Source organism: Culicoides brevitarsis, chromosome 2, assembly GCF_036172545.1.
Source record: "Culicoides brevitarsis isolate CSIRO-B50_1 chromosome 2, AGI_CSIRO_Cbre_v1, whole genome shotgun sequence".
Classification (NCBI taxonomy): domain Eukaryota; kingdom Metazoa; phylum Arthropoda; class Insecta; order Diptera; family Ceratopogonidae; genus Culicoides; species Culicoides brevitarsis.
This window is the reverse complement of record NC_087086.1, coordinates 33,572,368-33,592,990: the sequence shown is the minus strand read 5'-3', so window position 1 is coordinate 33,592,990 and position 20,623 is coordinate 33,572,368. Positions and strand designations below refer to the sequence as shown.

Below are 20,623 nucleotides of genomic sequence, written 5' to 3'. Positions count from 1 at the left end.
TACCTTCTTTTTCAATGTGACAGCTTCTTCAACCTCCTCTTCGGCGACAACTTTTGGTTTTGGCTTCTTCTTTTTCATCGTGACTTGTTCTTGAACTTCTTCAACGGGCTCTTCTTTCTTCGGTTTCAACGTGACTTCAGCTTCAGGCTCTTCTGGTTTAGGCTTCTTCTTGAAATCAACATCGATCTTTTCATATTGCTCGAGTTCGGGACGTTCAACTTCTTGTTCCAAGAGTTTTTGCGTGATCTCATCCAAGTCATCTGTCTTCTTTTTCTTCACCTTTTTGGGTTTCTTGACTTCAGCGGGCTTTTCTTCAGGTTTTTCCTCAACAACTTCTGGAACAGGCTCTTCTGGCGCAACTGTTTTGATGAAAAATTGAGTTAATTTCGGAAATTTTTTAAAAAAAAATTCAGAAAAATCTCAAAAATGTAATTTTTTTGTTTAATGTATTAGTTGAAAATGTATTTTTTTTCATGTTTCACACAAGGGTTAAGCAGTTTTATGTAAAAAAGCGCATTTTTTTGTTTGGCGAAGGATCCGCATCGTTGAAGCTGAACTCTTGAAGCTCTTTTCTTACCTTCTTCGGGGACTTTTTCCTCGACTTCTGGTTCGGATTCTTTCAAACTGACTTTTCTCAATGGTTTTGGTATTTCGGCGGGAATTTCTTCGACTGCTTTTGGAGTCTTTGTCTTCTTTGGTTTCTTTGGAGCTTCTTCGGCAGGTTTTTCTGCTTCAGGTTTCTCCTCGGGAACAGGTTTAGCTTCTTCTGGCTTCTCAACACTTTCTTCCTTCTTGACTTGAGGACGTTCAAGCACTTCTTTAACCTTTTCGGGTTTCTTGACGTCAACATCGACCTTTTCATATTGTTCCAATTCGGGACGTTCTACCTCTTGTTCCAACAATTTTTGGGTAATTTCATCCAAATCGTCAGTCTTCTTCTTTTTGATCTTCTTAACCTTCTTTGGTTTAGTTTTGTCGGCATCTTCGTCTTGTGGTTTGTCCTCCGGTTGTAATTTAAGCTCATATTCCGCGTCTTTTTCCTTTTCCTCATCTTCCTTTGGTTTTGTGAACGGCTTGAGTTTGATTTCAGGCGTTTCCTCTTCTGGCGGCGGCTTTTGTTTGTACTTGAGTTTAATCTCTTCCGGTTCAGGTTCTTCGGGTTTCTTCGGTACTCCGGGTTTCAAAGGAATTTCAATGACCTCCGGATGTGGTTCAGGTTTCTCGGGACGCACATATTTCTCTTTGATCTCTTCAGGCTCGGGTTTTTCAGGTTCCTCGATTTCCGGTTCTTCGGGTTTGCGTTCAGGGAATTCAGATGGCTCGAAATCGAGACCTTCAGACGGTTTAATTTTCGGATATTTACGTTTTTCCTTGACTTCTGGCTCCTCAGTTGACTCTTGAGGCTTCTTCGGTTTGATTTCTTCAACAACTTCGGGTTGTTGTGGTTTCTCGGGAATCTTTTTCAACCTGACATCTTCGGCAATTTCCTCTTCTTTCGGTTTTGGTTTGCCTTTGCCGAGTTTAAGAGTGCGTTCTTCCGGTTGCTCTGGCTCTGGTTTCTTCGGAGCACGTTCGTATTTCTGTTTTTCCTCTTCGGGTTGTTCTTCTTCAGGTTCACTGTCGGAGCTGATATGCTCGACAGATTCAAGTTCAGTCTTTTCATCCTTCTTAGGCTTGAATTTCTTGATCTTTTTCTTCTTTAATTCACGTTCTTCGGATTCGGTACGTGATAATTCGGCATTTTGACGACGAGAGCCAAGATAAGAGATTTCTGGGAACATTGGTTCGCAGCTGTAAGGTACTTCGACCTTGAAAGCTTTGAGCATGAAATTGAGGTAATTGAACTCTTTCAACTTCTTTACGTTCCGCAGGGACAACTTTACGCAATTTAATTTGCATGGGTTGTTCCAATTGTTGCATGACGGGCTGTTTAGCCTTTTGTTCGCGGATAACGATCTTAATGGGACGCAAAACTTGTTGTTCTGGCTCGAAAGCTTCCGCCTTTTGAGGCGTATCCATCTCAAATCGTTCATATTTCTCGAGAACGGGACGTTCGATTTCTTGATCCAACAATTTTTGCGTGATTTCGTCCAAATCGTCAGTCTTCTTCTTCTTAATCTTGCGAATTACCTTCTTTTTGGGCATTTCTCCGGGAACGTCTTGCTCAACTTCAGTTTCTTTCGTTTTAGCTTCCTCTGAAACTTCAGGCAACTCAGAGACAGCACCAGATTCTTCAAGAGGCTTTTCGTCATCTTGAGGAACAGTTCCTTCCAATGGCAATTGTTCACTTCCAATCACCGAAGGATGCTCCTTCTTTGGAACAGGTTTCTTTGCTGCCTTATCTGTCGTTGCGGGAGATTCTTCCAGCGGCGCAGACTCCAAAGATTCCAATTCTTCACTGCCTTCTGTGGGTGTGTGTGTTTTGGGTTTCTTTTTCTTTTCTTTTGGTTTTTCCACAGAAACTTCCGTTTCTTTTGGAGTTTCTAATGGCGTTTCCTCGACAACTGTTTCTATTTTTGTGTGTGAAAAATTAAATTTATGAGTGTTTGTTTTTTGTGACATGATGATTTTTTTTGATGTAAAAGTAAAAAAATGAAAAAATTGTTAAATTAAACTTACCTTTGGGCTTTTCTTCTTCGACAACAGTTGGAGCGACAGGAGCTGTTTCTTCAACAGGAGCTTCAGGAACTTCTTCTTTAGCTTCTTTGGGTTTCTTTTCCTTCTTTTTGGGTTTTTCGACTTCTTCAGGCTTTTCTTCAGACTTCTTCTTGACCAATTTCTTTGGTTTTTGAACCTCTTCTGGTTTTTCTTCAACGACTTCTTCTTTAGGCTTTTCTGGTTTGACTTCATCAGCCTGTGAAAAATACAAAAATTTCATTAATTTGACTTGAATTAGCAAAATGGCGATTTTCAAATTTTTTAACGGTCATTTTTTGAATTGACATTTACGAATTTTTTTTGTTTAAGTGAATTTTTGATATAAAAAAATTAAAATTCGTACCTTTGGCTTCTCTTTCTTTGGAATATCAACATCAACCTTCTCATATTGCTCCAATTCAGGACGTTCAATTTCTTGTTCCAACAATCGTTGAGTAATTTCATCCAAATCGTCGGTCTTCTTCTTCTTGACAACCTTCTTTGTCTTTTTCTTCGCTTCGACAGTTTCTGGTTGTGGTTTTTCTTCTTCGACAACTGGAGCTGGTTCAACAGGCTTTTCTTCCTCAACTTCGGGTACTTCTTCAACTTGTTCAGGAACATCTTCGTGAATTTCTTCAACTTCAGGTTCCTTGATTGAAACACGTCGTTTTGGTTTCTTAACCTTTTCTTCCTCTGGTTTGACTTCTTCTGGTTTTTCTTCCTTCACTTCTTCTTCCGGTTTCTTCAGAGACTTCTTGCGTTTAGGAACGTCCTTTTTGGTCTCTGTTGTTGGAAGTTTCTCCGCAGTTTCTTTAATTTCAGAGGCACGTTGTTCATTTGTGTATTCTTCAACGATGACAGGAGCTTCAACATCAGTAGTTTCTTCGAAAGTTTCAACTTTTTGAGAGACATCACCGATTTGGGCAGCAACTTTAGGTTTCTTTTGAAGATCAACTTCGACCTTTTCGTATTGCTCAAGTTCAGTTTTTTCGATGTCTTGTTCAAGGAGACGTTTTGTGATCTCATCCAAGTCATCTGTCTTCTTTTTAACGATTTTCTTCGTCTTCTTCTTCTTCTCAGGCTCTGGTTGAACTTCTTCTTCTTCTTTTGGTTCTTCAACGACTTGAATTGGTTCAGTAGATGCTATATAAGAAAATATTTTTTTAGTAAAATTTCAAAAAAATAAAATTTTTGGAGCGATTGAAAGCTGATTCGAAAAATGTTTTTTGTTATGTCTTTATATTGTAAGCAGCGACTATGTGTGGTTATGTTTTTGTCTCTAAGTAAGCGCTTTTTGTTCATTTTTTCAAACTTACGTGTTTTTTGTTTTTCGTGTTTCTGTGATTTTGTGTCTTGTTTCTTGGGTGTCTGTAGTTCACGTTTTTCAGTCGTTTCTTTTGCCTTTTCCGTTGGTTGTTGCAATTGTTCGACAAAGTCTTTCACCTCTTCCAAAGGAATTTCTACTTCGGAGATTGTGCAAGTCGTTTCCGGTAGCTCGCCAGGCGTTTCTTTCGTCACAATTTCGATAATTTCCTCTTTTGGCAGGGATTTCTTGCGAATTGTCTTCTTTTTCTTGACAACTTCGACAGGTCCTTGTTCCGTTTGGATTTGTGTCACAATCACCTCTTCCGGCGATTCTTCCGTCAAACAACGAGCAGTTTCGGGTTTCGCGAGTTCCTTCGTGAATTCTTCCAATTTTTCCAACGGAATGTCCGATTCGGAAGTTGTTGTTGTCGTAACTGGCGGCAAGCCTGGTTGCTCAATCGTTTCAACGACAGTGACTTGTTCTTTGGGTCCGGATTTCTTCTTGATCGTTTTTGTCTTTGTGATTTGTTCTTTTGGACCTTGTTCCGTTTGAATTTCAGTAATTGTGATTTCCTCAGGCGATTCTTCGATAATCGCACGAGCTTTTTGCGGTTTATCCAAATCAAGCACAAATTCGTCGACTTTTTCAATGGAAATTTCTTCCGCAGAAACATCAACTTTTGTCACAGGAGGCGCTCCAGGACGTTCAACAGTCTCAATAACTGTCGTTTCTTCCTTTGGACCAACTTTCTTCTTGATAACTTTCTTTTTCGTGACTTGTTCTTTCGGGCCTTGCTCAGTTTCGATTTGAGTAATCGTAATTTCTTCAGGTTGAAGTTCAATTAATTCTTGTTTAGCCTTCACGGGTTTCAAAAGCTCTTGAACAAAGTCGTCTAATTTTTCCAAGGGGATATCTATCTCAGAAACGTCAACTTTGGTAACTGTTGGTTCTCCGGGACGTTCGACAGTTTCAATTACTGTCGTCTCCTCTTTAGGTCCAGATTTCTTTTTGATCACTTTTTTCTTCGTAACTTGCTCAACGGGGCCTTGTTCCGTTTGAACTTGCGTTATTGTGATCTCTTCTGGGCCTTCTTCGACTAATTTACGCGCTTTTTCGGGCTTTCTCAACTCTTGTTTCAATTCTTCCAACTTTTCAAGCGGAATATCGTCCTCCGTCTTGGAAATTGTCGTGATTGGAGCAACTCCTGGTTGTTCAATTGTCTCAATGACGGTCGTTTCTTCTTTAGGTCCTGCTTTTTTCTTGATAACCTTCTTTTTGGTAACCTGTTCGACAGGTCCTTGTTCGGTAAGTACTTGAGTAATCGTGATTTCTTCCGGTAATTCTTCAACCAAAGTCTTTGCTTGAACAGGAGTCTTCAAAGATTTCTTGAATTCCTGAACTTCCTCGAATGGCATGTCAAGTTCGACAGTACTGACAGTTGTTTGTGGCGCAACACCCGGTTGTTCGATCGTTTCAATGACAGTAACTTCCTCTTTTGGTCCAGATTTCTTCTTGATGACACGTTTTTTCGTGACTTGTTCAACGGGACCTTGTTCCGTCAAAATTTCAGAAATCGTGAGTTCTTCAGGAGCTTCTTCGAAAACAGTTTTCGCTGTAACTGGTTTCAACAAATTTTGTTTGAACTCGGTGAACTCTTCCAACGGGACATCTTCCTCCGTCGTGCTGATTTTCGTGACAGGAGCTTCTCCCGGTTGTTCAATCGTCTCAATTACAGTCGTTTCCTGTTTAGGTCCCGATTTTTTCTTGATCACTTTTTTCTTTGTAACTTGCTCTTTGGGTCCTTGTTCGGTTTGAATCTCAGTAATTGTGATTTCTTCAGGCAAATCTTCGAACAAAACTTGAGCTTTTGAGGTTGGAACCTTTTCTGGCTTGAAATCATCCAATTGACCCAAAGGTAAGTCAACTTCCGATGTTTGAACTGTCGTCACAGCTGGTACTCCAGGACGTTCAACAGTCTCAATAACTGTCGTTTCTTCCTTTGGCCCAACCTTTTTCTTGATAACCTTCTTTTTGGTAACTTGCTCTACGGGGCCTTGTTCCGTTTGAACTTGCGTAATAACAATTTCTTCGGGAGTAAATTCAATGACTTCCGGTTTGGCATGAACTGGTTTCTTCAATTCTTGGATAAGTTCGCCCAATTTTTCGAGAGGAATGTCAATTTCGGATGTTTGAACCGTTGTAATTGGAGCAGAGCCGGGTTGTTCGACAGTTTCAATGACAGTTATCTCCTCTTTTGGTCCAGATTTCTTTTTGATCACTTTTTTCTTCGTAACTTGATCGACAGGACCTTGTTCAGTGATAACTTGAGTAATTGTGATCTCTTCGGGGCCTTCTTCGACTAATTTACGTGCCTTTTCTGGCTTGCGCATCTCACGTTTGAACTCTTCGAGCTTTCCAGCTGGAATATCTTCCTCTGAAACTGTCACTGTTGTGATCGGAGCAACTCCTGGTTGTTCAATTGTTTCAATTACAGTCGTTTCTTGCTTGGGACCAGATTTTTTCTTGATCACACGCTTTTTGGTGACTTGATCTACGGGTCCTTGTTCGGTTAGGACTTGAGTTATCGTGATTTCTTCAGGTAATTCTTCGACCAAAGCACGTGCTTTGACAGGACGAAGAAGCTCTTCTTTGAATTCTTTGATGCCTTCCAACGGGATTTCTTCTTCCGTTGTACTGACACTCGTAATTGGAGCTTCCCCGGGTCTTTCGATAGTTTCAACGACAGTTGTTTCCTGTTTTGGTCCTGATTTCTTCTTTATCACCTTTTTCTTTGTAACTTGCTCAACGGGGCCTTGTTCCGTCAAAATTTGAGTAATTGTGATCTCTTCGGGCGATTCTTCGAACAAAACTTTAGCTTTTTCGGGTTGTTTTAATTCCGCGGTGAATTCGTTAATGTCTTCGATTGTCATTCCTTCGTCGCGTTGCGTCAAGTCTGTACTCACAACGACGCCATCTTGTTCGATGGTAACGATCTCAGTGACACTCTTGCGTGGTTCTTTCAATTTCTTGATGACACGTTTCTTTTCGACTTTCACGCTGGGTCCTTCTTCGGTGTCAATTTGCGTTACAGTGATTTCCGGTTCAAGTTCTTGGATGATGACAGAAGCTTCGATTGGCTCGATTTCTTCCGTTTTGATGTGCGGTTCGACAAATTCTTCTTGAATTTCGGAGAGTTTACGCGATTTTGGTTTCTTTTTGGTTGGCGTTTGTGTAATGTCGTGAATTTCAGTGATTTGGTCAGAGACTTTGGGTTCCTCCATCGTGACGGTAGGAATTGTGTCGGGTTCAGTGACTATTTGTGGTGTTGCTATAATACAGTAATAAATGGAATGAATGGGTTGTGTTCATGAAATTTTATGAATGTGTTTTCAGTGTGAGTGAAAAATTCAACGAAAAAGTCATTTTCAAGCTTTATCGTTGATTTTCACTCAACTGATGCTTAAAAATTTTTTTTTTTCACAATCATGAAATTCATACAATTTCAAATATGTCCCAAAATATCTTTGAAATTGCGTGAAACGAAAAAAAAAATTAAAATTAAAACGCTTACCCATTACGAATTCGTCATCAGGCACTTCCTCGATCTGTACATGGCCGTTATCCTCTTCGGCGCTGTGGAAGTCATCGTCGCTAAGTTGTTCCTCGACAATTACTCCTTTCTCTTGGACGACTTTCTTGTTCTTGGATTTGATTTCTCCTCCTTCTGAAGAGAATGTTGTTACGAAAACGGTGCTCTTTTCCTCTTTTTCTTCTATTTTTGAGGGAAAAACAATTGGAATTAGTAAAATTTGTTAATTTTAATGGAATTCGGATCAGCATTCTCTTTTTTTTGTGAGACATGAAAAAAAAAATATGTAAAGTGAAAGAGAAATGTTGCTGATCCACTTTTTATTTAGTGTTAAGAAATTTGTAATGTAAGAAGTGTAAAGCTAATTGTTTTGTTTTGAAAGAAAATGTGTCGAAGTTGAGGAGACGATTCTTTCAATTTGAAAAGGTTTCACGTAACAATTAGCTTCCCCCATTTTTTTTGTTTTTAATGAATTTTGTGTTATTTGTGAGGTTTCTGTGAATTTTTGTCAGATTTGAGGCTAAAATGTTGAAAAATGTTTCCAATTTGTCTTTGCGTAAAGTCTTTTTTGATGAAAAATTTACTTGAAATTAAAAATTGACAAAAAAGTTCATAAATAATATTTTTCAAATATTTTTTGACACAAATTTTTAAAATGTCAATTCAAAAATTGACAGTTGAAAATTTGATAATCTCCTTTTTGCTAATTCTGATTAAAATTTGAAAATTTTATTATATAATTGTTTAATTATTTTCAAAATTTTAACTAGAATAAGCAAAAAAAAAATTACATAAAAAACTAGATTTGTCAAAAATTTTAAAAACTATAAAATTTTTGAGCACAATTCTAAATGTCAATTCAAAAACTGTCCATTAAAAATTTTAAATTTACTTAAAAAATTTTAAATACCTACTTATGATTGCTCTTGATTTAGTTTTCAAATCAAAACTATGTCAAAGAAAAAATTTTTTTTCAGTTTCAATTTTTTGGCAGTTTTGAGTTACAAAATGATTAAAAATGATAAATTAGAGCCCTCTGACGAATTTCTATCCATTTGGAGCAAGATTTGACAAAAATTGCTTTGACACAGTTTTTGACACAGTTTTTGACACAGTTTTTGACACAGTTTTTTTGCTCTTGATTTAGTTTTTAAACAAAACTATGTCAAAGAAAAAAATTTTTTTCAGTTTCAATTTTTTAGCAGTTTTGAGTTACAAAATGATTAAAAATGATAAATTGAAATTTCTAAATGACAAAAATTGCTTTGACACAGTTTTTAAATTTTATGTCAAAGAAAAAATTTTTTTCAGTTTCAATTTTTTAGCATTTTTGAGTTATAAAATGATTAAAAATGATAAAAAAGAGCCCCTCTGATTAAATTTTGTCCATTTGGAGCAAGATTCGACAAAAATGGCTTTGACAAAGTTTTTGATCGTTATTTTTTGTAAAAAAATTAATTCTTGATTTCTTAATCGAAATAACCTCTTAATAACCACTTAAATAGTGCAAAAGGTCGAACTTGTTGAAAAACAGCTAAAATATTGCTAAAAAAGCTAGAAAAACTTGATTTCTTAAGTCAATTAGTATGAAAAAGTATTTTAAAATCTAATAAAATTTCTATATCTCCCATGGTGATTTTTGATAAAAATAATGGGGGAGGAAACGCGAAACATAAAACGGGCTTGGAACACCCTTAAGGATCTTAAATTAATTTTTATTTTGACTTTGAGTTCATATATTCTTTATGAAAAAAGCTTTTAGTTTTAAAAATTTTTAATAAAATTCAAAATTCAAAGACAAAATTGCAAAATTTGAAAATGTGAATTGAAAAAAATGACAGTTAAAAAATTTGAAAGTCGCGTTTTTGCTAATTCAAACTATTTTTTTAATTTTCGCAAATATTTTCTGTAAATTGAAACATTTTTCTCAATTATTTTTGCCTCAGGAACATATAGTGAGTAAAATTTGACGTCACAGATTGTTTTTGATAAAAAAAATCCCATCATAAAAGTCAAAAATTTGTTACGAGTTTGAGTAAATATTCAAAAAAATCCAAAAAACAGTTAAATTTTGTGTGTGTGTATTGTGTGGAAGTGTAATTGTGTGTGTGGGTTATTATTATTAGGTTCTTACCATTAGCGAATTGTGTGGGAATTTGTAGTGTATCGTGTGTATGTTGTGTATCTTTTGAAGGTTTAACTGTCTTGGAAGGAATTTCCTTCGCGTTAGCGGGTGTTTCAGCGAGCGGAGACGCTTCCGATAACTCTATTGTTATATTTGTCTCGGGTAAGTAAATCTTTTTCGTGACTTTTTTGGGTTCTGCACTACCTTGTGGCTCATGGATTTCGGGCAGAGACTCAACCGACTCGTCTGCGGGAATTTCTTCTTCAATTCCTTGGGCTTCGGTAATTTGTGTGTCGTGTTTTTGCTTGGGTTTCTTGATTTTGCGAACTTTTTTGCCGGGCGTTTTGTCGGCATCATCAGAGTCGTAGTCTTTTGGCTCAGTTTTCGGTAGCGACAAGTCGTATTCTTGCTCTTTATCTTTAATTTCCTCCTCTTTGGGCTTTGTCCATGGCTTGAGTTTGATCTCAGGCGTTTCCTGTTCTGGCGGAGGTTTTTGTTTGTAACGCAGTTTAATGTCTTCCGGTTCAGGTGATTCAGGTTTCTTTGGAATGCCGGGTTTAAGGACACTTTCGACGACTTCCGGTTCGGGTTTTTCCTTCTTTTTGCGAGGACGTTTCGTTTTTGTGGGATGTTCCTCTGTGGGAACCTCTTCTTCGACTTCAGGGGACTCGATCTCATCCTCTGAATGCTCAGAAGGTGGATAGTCCTGACCTTCGAACGGTGGCACTTTCGGATATTTGCGAGATTTTTTCTTGCCAGGCTCTTCCGTGGAAGGTTGAGGCTTTTTGGGCGTCAATTCTTCCATGACTTGTTCTTCGGGAGCCTTGCGAGGAATCTTTTTGAGGTTGATATCTTCGGGAACTTCTTCCTCTTTCTTCTTTGGCTTACCTTTACCTAATTTCAAAGGTTTTTCCTCTTCAGGCAAAGGTTTTTCTGGTTTCGGTTGACGTTGATATTTTTGTTTTTCAGGCTCTTCGACGGGTTTTTCCTCTTCACTTTCACTCGAAAGCTTCTCATATTTCTCCAATTCAACCTTTTCCCGTTTTCCAGTCTTGATTTTCTTAATCTTTTTCATTTTCGAAGGCTTTTCGTCGTCACTTTCGACACGTTCAAGGACCCCTTGTTGCGGTTTACTGTCAACTGCGGATTTTTCCGGTTGTTGCGGCGTGCTAGGCGTCTCCATTTCCTGTTGTAATCCCTTCAACTTGACATCTTCTAATGTCACATGATCCGATTCCGATTTTTGCTTCGGTTTAGTCTTCTTTAATTTGATGTGAGATGGAAGTTCTTCGGGCGTATTGACAACTGTCGCCTTTTTAGGCATCGAAATTCGCACATATTTCACCATTTCCGGCAGAATTTTCTGCGGGCGTTGTTTCTTCGGCAAATCAATGTCGAATTTTTCGGGTTGTTCAAGCGGAGTCTTTTCAACTTCGAGTTCAAGTAATCGTTGAATGACGTCATCTTGTTCGTGTGCCTTCTTTTTCTTGACAACACGACGTTTGACGACCTTCTTTTGTGGCGATCCATCGTCGGGAAGTGGAGCTTTTTCTTGTAATTGCTCTTCGGGAGTCTCCTCAGGCTCTTCTGAGCGTTGAAGGAACTCTTGCATGAGCTCGACATGGGGAGCGTCTTCGTCTAAGATCGAACGACGCTTCTCCTGGTCCTTCAATCGGGGAGTTTTGGAGACCCTACGAACAATGGGAGCAATTTCTTTTGGTTCTTCCATTTCAGAAACCGTGACAAGAGTTTCGGGTTCTTCACCTTCAACTTGTTTCGTGAGAATTTCTGTGACTTCTTCCTTGCCATCAGGTTTTTTCTTCTTGATAACACGTTTCTTGAGAACCGTTTTCTTCGAAGTGCCATCTTCAGTTGGAGTTTGAATGACTTGAATCCGTTCTGGAAGCTCTTCGATTGTCTCTTCTGCCGTTTCGGGCACAGTTTCAATCTTTTCCAAAGGTTTTGGTGCCTCTTCCTCATGAACGGTGATCATTGTTTCAGGAGCTTCATCGTCAATTTGTTTCGTAACGATTTCCGTAACTTCTTGTTTGTCTCCAACCTTCTTCTTAATAACCTTTTTCTTGATAACTTCTTTCTTTATTTTACCTTCAGGCGTTTTAGTTTCAATTATTTGAACTTTTTCCGGTAATTTTTCGATGACACGTGGTTCAATGCTCTTCGAACGTGATCTTCTCGGCAAATCAACGTCAATTTTCTCGAATTCTTCGAGAGGAGTCTTGGAAACTTCCAATTCCAAGAGACGACGAATATTTTCATCCTCATCTGGGGAAATTTTCTTCTTGATAACCTTTCGTTTGACAGTTTTGGTCGTTGGTTTGCCTTCGGGAGTGAGAGTTACAGTTTCCACTGTTTCAGGAATCTCTTCAGAAACGTGTTCAGTTGGCTCGGAACTCTTTTTCGTGAACTCAACGAGAAGATTTCCAAGTTCAGGTTTGACTTCTTCAGGTTCTTTGGGCTTTTTAACCTTTTTCTTGGGTTTCTTATCAGTTTGTGCGGTTGAAACTTCTTCAGGTTTAGTTTCTTCTTCAGGTTGAGGCTCTTCTGGCATAACTTCACTTACGGTAACTAACGTTTCAGGTGCTTCACCTTCCTCTTGCTTCGTAAGGATTTCAGTTATTTCTTCTTTGCCATCAGGTTTCTTCTTTTTAATTGTGCGTTTCTTAACGATTGTCTTCTTTGTTCCTTTTTCTGTAGGAGTTTCAATGATTTGAACGTGTTCTGGAAGTTCTTCAATCACTTCTTCAGCGACTTTTGGCGTTTCAACGGATTTAAGAGGTTCAACCTTCTCTTCGACGACTTCAACTTTCATTTCGGGAGCTTTTCCCTCCTCTTGTGTCGTCGTAAATTGCGTTACCTCCTCTTTGTCTCCCTTGCGTTTCTTCACAATGCGCTTCTTAACAATAGTTTTCTTCGTTTTTCCATCTTCGGTTGGAGTTTCAACGATTTCAACCGTTTCCGGCATCGTTTCTGTCACCACCGCCTGCGCAATTTCTTCGGGAGACTCAAATTCGGGGATTTCTTCGTCAATTATATTGATGCTCGTGACAGGAGCTTCGTCATTCACTTGTTTCGTCACAATTTCCGTGACTTCTTGTTTGTCTCCCTTGCGTTTCTTGATGATTTTCTTCTTGATAACTTGTTTATTGACAGTTCCATCAGCAGATTTGGTCTCGATTACTTGAACTTTTTCCGGTAGTTCGACAGTTCTTGTTGGTTCGACGCTTTGTGAGCGATCCCGCTTCGGCAAATCAACATCAACACGTTCATATTCCTCTAATTCGGTTTTTCCAACCTCGAGATCCAGCAAACGTTGCGTTTCTTCGTCCAAATCTTTCGTTTTCTTCTTTTTAATGACTTTACGTTTGGGTTTTTCCTCCTCAGGTTGCTCGGGCTTTTCAGGTAACGCTGTTTTCTTCATGAAATCTATCAAAAGTTCAGCGAGTTCGGGTTTAAACTCGTCCGCAGTGTGCAATTTTGGCTTTTCATCCTTGACTAGTTTCGCTTTTTGCAGTTTTTTCATCAAATCAGGGAGATCTTCGCATGTTTCGTCGATCGGAAGGGTAACTTCGATGACACTCATGACAGGTTCTTGTCCGGGACGTTGCTCGGTTACGATTTGAGTGATCGATTCTTTACGTCCTTGCTTTTTCTTGATCGTACGAGTCTTTTTGGTGACTTCTTCGGGTCCATTTTCGGTTTCGACCGTCAAAGTTTCGAACTTTTCGGGAAGTTCTTCCACTAAAACGGATTTCGCTTTAGTTTTATGTGACTTAAATGCCGGCAATTCTTCCAAAGTGTCTTCATCCGGCATGGGAATTGTCATTTCCGTGACTTTTTGAACGACAGGAGCTTCTCCCTTTTTCTGTTCTGTCACAATTTGTGTCACAACTTCCTTCTTTCCGTCTTTTTTCTTGATCGTACGAGTTTTCTTCGTCACCATTTGAGGTCCTTCTTCCGAATCGACATGAATAACCTCAACCTGATCCGGAAGTTCTTCCGTACTTGAAACTTTCGCTTTTGCGGTGTGTTTTTTGAACGCAGGCAAGTCATCGACGGATTCTTCGTCGAGAGTGAACTCCATAGTTTGTACCGTTAAGATCGGTTGCTCGCCAGGACGTTCTTCGCGAACGATTTGAACGACAGCTTCGTCTTTGCCATCCTTCTTCTTGATGGTTCGTGTCTTTTTCGTGACTTTTTCGGGCCCAGCAACGTTTGAACTTCCGTTATTTCAACTTTTTCCGGGAGTTCTTCGGTTGTAGCAACCTTAGCTTTCGCTGTATGCTTCTTCAAAGCTGGTAAAGTGTCGATTTTTTCTTCGTCAGCTTCGGGGAGTTCGATTTCCGTGACACTTGTGACTGGGGCTTTGCCTGGTTTCTCTTGCGTTACCGTTTCTGTGATAGTTTCCTTCTTGCCGTCTTTACGTTTGACGACTTTGGTCTTTTTCGTAACCATTTGCGGGCCATCTTCTGTCAAAACTTGGATAATTTCGACAGTTTCGGGCAATTCTTGAACCACAACGTTCGCTTTGCCTTTGTACTGTTTGAAATCAGGTAATTTTTCGACAACTTCATCCAAAGGCATTTCGATTTCCGAAACACTGCTGATGATTGGAGCTTGACCCGGACGTTTTTCTTCAACAAATTGAGTGACAACCTGTTTTTTGTCGTCTTTTTTCTTAATTGTGCGAGTTTTCTTCGTAACTTGTTCGACGGGACCTTCATGGGTTTGAACTTCGATGATTTCAACCTTTTCTGGCAACTCTTCGGTTACGATTTTAGCTTTTGTCTTTGGAACTTTCATCGCCGGGACCTCTCCAAGCAATTCTTGATCCATAGGAAGCTCGATTTCTTGTACTGTGGTGACAGGTTCTTTGCCAGGGCGTTCCTCTGTGACAATTTGAGTCACAGTTTCTTTCTTGCCATCTTTCTTTTTGATGGTTCGTGTCTTTTTGGTGACCTTTTCAGGTCCTTCCAACGTTTGAACCTCAAAAACTTCGACTTTTTCAGGCAATTCTTCGACTACAACTTCCTTCGCTTTGGTCACGTGCTTTTTGAATGAAGGAAGTTCATCCATAAACTCTTGATCGACCAACGGCACGATCATTTCCGTGACAGAAGTGACAGGTTCCTTGCCTTTTTGTTCTTGAGTAACGATTTGTGTGACAGTTTCTTGCTTTCCTTGCTTTTTCTTGATTGTTCGGGTCTTTTTCGTGACTTCCTGCGGGCCTTGCTCTGTGTCTACGGTAAAAACTTCAATTTGTTCGGGAAGTTCTTCCGTAACTACAGTAGCTTTGTCTTTTTTCGTCTTGAAATCGGGCAATTTGTCACTTTCTTCGATGGGGAATTCGATTTCTGTGACAGTAGCTGCCTTTGGAGCTTCACCTTGAACCTGTTCTTGAACGATTTCCGTGACCGTTTGTTTCTTTCCATCCTTTTTACGGATGACACGAGTCTTTTTAGTGACCTCTTCGGGGCCTTTTTCCGTTTGAACTGTGAAAGTTTCGACTTTTTCGGGAAGTTCTTCGACAATGACACTCGCTTTTGTCTTTTTCGCCTTGAATTCAGGCAATTTTTCGGTTTCTTCCGTGACAGGAAGTTCAATAGTTTGAACTGTTGTCACAGGAGCCTGATCCGCGACTTGCTCTTCGACAATTTGAGTGACAGTTTCTTTCGGGCCTTCGCGTTTTTTGATCGTGCGAGTCTTTTTGGTGACTTTTTGAGGGCCTTCCATCGTTTGAACTTCCGTTACTTCAACTTTTTCGGGTAATTCTTCGACGAGAATCTTCGCTTTTTCTTTCTTAGGCTTCACAGATGGCAGAGATTCAGTTTGTTCTGTCTCTGTTTCAGTTACTTTTGTAACAGGAGCTTCTCCAGGCTTTTGTTCTGTAACAATTTTCGTGACAACTTCCTTCTTTCCATCCTTTTTCTTGATGGTTCGAGTCTTTTTCGTGACCATTTGAGGTCCTTCTTCCGTCAAAACTTGCGTAATTTCAACCTCTTCGGGTAATTCCTCGACTTGGACAACGCGAGCTTTGTCCTTGGGCTTTTTCAAGCCAGGCAATTCTTGAACATCCTCGAGCGGAAGTTCAATTTCTTGCACTGTCGTGACAGGAGCTTCGCCAGGAACTTCTTCCTGCACGATTTGCGTGACAGTTTCCTTTGGTCCTTCGCGTTTCTTGATGGTACGAGTCTTTTTCGTTACCTGTTTGGGTCCTTCGAGCGTTTGAACTTCCGTAATTTCGACTTTTTCCGGCAATTCTTCGACTTCGACGACATCCGCTTTCTTGGAGGCGCGTTTTAAGGCGCAACTGCGTTCGTAAACCTCCTCCAACGGCATCTCGATTTCCTTGATGCTGCTGACAATCGGAGCAATATCACCTTCCGCTTGTTCCGTTACGATTTCTGTCAACATTTCTTTGCTACCTGAGCGTTTTTTGACGACGCGTTTCTTGATAATTTTGCGACGCGTCTCCTCGGACTCTTCTGACGGTACCTCGACAATTTCAATTTGTTCGGGCATTTCTTCGATTTCTTGTGTTTGTTCTGTTTTGGGTTTTTTCACGACTTTTTTCGTTGGTTTACGGCTTGTTTTGGTTTCATCTGTATAAATCAAATTAGAATCAAGAGTGTGTGTGGGAATAAGTTAATATGGCTTGTATGGCTTCTTAGATTTAGTCTTATTATGCCTCAGCTAATCTTTCTGATTCGATGCGAAAGTCAAAAGAAAATTTGAAAATTTGAGTTCAAAGAAGAATTTTGACAGTTAAAATGTGACATCTGTCAAAATTTTATGAAAAATTTAAATTTTTAACATTTTTATGTTCATTTTAATTAATTTTAATTTTTAACTTAAAAATCTTTAAAATTTTTAAAGTGAATTTTCATTTAAATTGCTATAAATGTCAAATTTTGACAGTTGACAGCTGTCAAAATTTCATAAAAAATATTTTTAATTTAATTTCAAATTATTGTTCATGATTTGTAAAAAAATTATAAAAATAAATTGAAGAAAAATTCATAAAAATTGAAAATGTCATTTTTTTAAAAATGACAGCTGTCAAATTTGTAAAAAATATCCATTTATTTAAATTTAAATGAAATTTTTTTTTAAATTTAAATCAAAATTAAAATATTTAAAGATATTTGGTTCATTGGGATAAAAATTTAAATTTTTGTAAATAAAAATTGTAACATTTTGAGAGTTGACAGCTGTCAAAATTTCAGATAAAAATATATTTTTCGAGTATTTTGAGTAAATTAAATAATTTAATATTATTTTGTAAAATATGTAAATATATTTAAAATTTTATTCATGAATTATTAAAAAATTTTGAAATTGTCAATTTTTTTAAAATGACAGCTGTCAAAAAATTGAAATTAAAAAAAAATCTAAAAATTTCAAGCAAAAATTAAAATTAAAAAAAAAATGTTCATTTGTATAAATTCATAATTATGTAAAAAAATGTAAAATATTTGACAGTTGACAGCTTTCAAAATTTTTGAAAAAAAAAAAATTTTTTTCAAGTGTTTTTTATTTAATTTAATTTTTTTTTTTATAATTTGTAAATATTTTAATAAATTTAAAAAATAATCCCAAAATAATTCAAAAAATTTGAGAATGTCGAATTCTTAAAAGTGACAGCTGTCAAAAAAAATTTAAAAAAAATCGAAAGTTTATTCAAAATTAATGGCAAAAATTTATTTTTTTTTAAAATTTAAATTTGATTTTTGTTTATTTGAATAAAAAAATCTTCAAAATTTATATTAAAAAAAATGTAAAATTTTTGACACTTGACAGGTATCATAATTTCATATAAAAATTTTATTATTAATTAAATTTGATCGATTTTAGAAAAATTGTTGAAAATTATCAATAAAAAATTTTAAAAATATTATTTTTAAATAATTTTAAGGCAAAAAATTAAATTTTTACAAAATTTTTGACGTTTGTCAATTTTGACATCTGTCAAAAAAAATTTCTTTTGAACTTTTTTGGTTTCAATTTTCTTTTGACATCACATCTGAATGCTCCTGCCTCCTGTTTTCTCTGTTTTTCTTGTATTTTGTATCGAATAGTCTGATATATTTTTTGTGAGTTTTTTTTTCACTGCAAAAGAAGCATTTTGTGGCGTGTTATTTTGCGTGAGCTGTCAAAGTGTTAGTGAAGCCCCGTGAAAAGCTTTTTTTGAAGCGCGTTTTGTTGCCCTTTTTTCCCTCCTTACCTTGCTGCGACGGTTTCGTTACCGTCTCGTCATCCACTTCGCTAATTTCCACGGAGCTCTGTTTGACTGTGTGTCGTGGCGTGTCAACGACCGTTTCTGTAACCGTTTCCGTGACACGCGCCGGTGCTTTGTGTGTGTCTACCTCTTCGGCAACGAGTGTCTCTGTGATAATCGGGACCGAAGTTGTGTCTGAAATTGATTGTTTAGCAGATTGAGATGGGATGTTATCGGGCGCAAGTGACTCGTGTTTGTCATCGGGTACAATTTGTGTCGTAATGGGAACGTGTTTCTCGCGTATTAGCGTGCGTGACGTGGCTTGTGTCGTGCTCGGAGCGTCTTCGGACAAGTCTTCCGTGGTTGTGTGTGCGAGAATTTCTTTGTTTTCGGCCGCAATGGCTTCCGTGAATGCTACATTCGCTTGGAACTCACGCGTTTTGCACGTTTCCGCGGGCAATTCGGAGTCTTGCACTTGCGTTTCTTGCACAGAAAGTGCTTCGTGTGGCACATGTGACTGTTTGATCGTTTCTTTGTGCGTTTTATCTGTGATATTTGCATCGATGGTCGAATCAGCGGGAATTGTTTCCGTCACCTCAGACGATTTGAGTGTATCGAATGTGTGTGCCGCCTTTTGTTCTTGCGGTTTTTCGTGTTTGAGCGAATCTTCGCGTTCGTGCAAGACATTTTCGCGCACCTGAAGTCCTTCGACGGCGGATTGCACGACTTTTGCTTGCACATCCTTCTGTTTTTCGGTCAATAATTGATCCAAACCCGTATCTGGCACTGTCTCACTCACAATTGCAGCCTGTAAAATACCGAAAGCAGCCTTAGCTTCTTGTGTCTCGAGCTCCAGAGCGATTTCTTCGCCGCCGACACTTTCGCCCAAGACATGTTCTGTTACGAGACCTGTCTGTTTGTGCTTCGTGTCGGCTGGAACTTGCTTCGTATGCTCCGTTTGTGGTTTTTCATCTACAAATTCGCCATGCGAGTCCTGAGTTTGGACCAAACTTTGTTCCGGAGCCACGAGATGCGTCACTTGACCTTCAGCGGTGTGTTCTTTGGCGGGCGTTGAGTCAACAAACAAGTCAGCTTCCTTCGCTCCAATGACTGTTTCACCCACAATCAACGCTTGTTTTGTATCTTGCGTCAATTGGCCTGTTTCTTCAGCGGGTTTCACGTCTTTTAAGACATCAACTGCATCAACTGTCTCCATCGCCGTTTTAAGAGGCGTTTTAAGTGCTTCATCGATCGTAACAGTTCCTGATTTTTCATCTACTCGAGGAACCGTTAAGGCACTTGCATGTTCTCCAGTTAGGGTTTCGTTGATTTGAAGACTTTCCAAGGTATCTTGTTTGGGTTTTGCTTGTTTTTCAGCTTCAACAGGCTTTTCATCGAAAATTTGCTCGAATTCATTCGTCTCAGTCGTTTTGACTTGAGGAGCAAAGTTGAAATCAGTCATTAGAGGTTTCGCCATTTGTGTGTCGAGTTTCTCTGATTCAACGGGAATTGTTGATTCAGCGAGAGTTGTTTCTTGTTGCGTAACTGAACGCTGTTCTTTCGTCACGTCAGTCACTTTACTTTGATCAAAAACGGGTTTTTCATCGGAAAATTCAGAAACTGACTCGGAAATTGTCGTTTCAGATTTTTGTGGTAAAATAATTGCATCGACATTTTTGCTTGCAATTTGTTCTTTTGGGCGATCTTCTTCAAAAATCGTTTCTTTGTCGTGACTCATGTCTTCCGTTACGATCAGTGCCTCGATATTTTCTTGTTTCATAACGCCCGTGTCTTGCTTTGGGGCTTTGACATCCAAATCTGAAGGTGCTTCGGAGGGAATTTCCTCCATTTTGACAGTGGCTTTTAAGGCATCCACAGATACTTGCGCTTGTTTCGTGGGGACTTCAGGTTTGCGTTCAAATGTGCTCTCGATTTCGTCGATTCGTGTCTCTTCGACGGTAAGTGATTTGTGTGGCGTGAGTGTAAGTGTAGCAGATTCTTGTTCTTGGGGCCTCTTGTCACCTAGAGGTTTTAATTTTGATTTTTTTTTTGTGTCAAATAGGGGGAATAGGGGTTTTGGGAGAAAAATAGTGTGTGTTATTGGAGATTTTTTTTGAAGGTTTTTTATGTCACGAGTACTTTTTGTGTCGCTTTGCAATGAAATTTCTTCTGTTCGGCTGATGCAGTGAAGGAAATTGTTTCATGTTTTAAGAAATTTTTATAAAATTTTGAAAAAATCATGAAATTTAAAAAAAATAAAAAAATTTTTAAGCATTTTCCTTTAATTAATTTTTCTTTAAATTATTAAATGTCAATTAAAAAAAAATTTTTTTCAAATATTTTTAAAAATAAAATTTTTTAATATTTATATTAAAAATTATATTGTTTAGGTATTAAAGTTTTTTAATTTTTTTTTTTTTTTTTTTTTTTTTTTTTTTTGTAAAAAATCAATAATTTCTGAACATTCAAGTTAGTAATTATATAAAAATTGATAATTTTCAAGCTTTTTCTTGTAAAAAATTTTTTAATTTAAAAAAAAAATTAATGTTTGTTATGACAAAAATTTTCATATTTGAACCAAAAATTATTAAATGTCTTATTATTATTAATTTAAATAAAAATAAAATTTTTAAAAATTAATAATAATTTTTTTTTAAATTTATAAATTTTTATTTTTAATAATTTTTTTTAATTAATTTTTAAGAAATTAAAAATTTTAAAATTATTTTT

General features: G+C 37.7%; 2 protein-coding genes across 17 annotated transcripts in view; both read right to left on the bottom strand.

The window, feature by feature from the left end:
• Positions 1–20,623, bottom strand: part of LOC134832002 (titin) — a 127,724-nt gene that overhangs the window by 19,973 nt on the left and 87,128 nt on the right. For 11 of the 16 annotated variants that reach the window (XM_063845861.1, XM_063845862.1, XM_063845867.1 and 8 more), the window contains 6 exons: positions 17,900–19,915; positions 7,515–7,715; positions 3,954–7,271; positions 3,131–3,780; positions 578–947; positions 4–359 (listed from right to left, as the gene is read on the bottom strand). In XM_063845861.1, coding sequence (XP_063701931.1) covers positions 4–359; positions 578–947; positions 3,131–3,780; positions 3,954–7,271; positions 7,515–7,715; positions 17,900–19,915 — 6,911 coding nt within the window. Of the gene's footprint in view, positions 1–3; positions 360–577; positions 948–1,565; positions 2,511–2,619; positions 2,855–3,001; positions 3,781–3,953; positions 7,272–7,514; positions 7,716–17,899; positions 19,916–20,623 lie in introns of those variants that run through there. The other 5 variants (XM_063845873.1, XM_063845875.1, XM_063845872.1 and 2 more) reach the window with 4 other exon arrangements.
• LOC134832421 (titin-like) lies at positions 9,419–16,197 on the bottom strand. Its single transcript, XM_063846435.1, has 3 exons — positions 13,961–16,197; positions 9,667–13,895; positions 9,419–9,438 (listed from the first exon to the last, which is right to left on the bottom strand). Exons 1-3 carry the CDS (start codon positions 16,195–16,197, stop codon positions 9,419–9,421), a joined length of 6,486 nt encoding a protein of 2,161 aa, XP_063702505.1.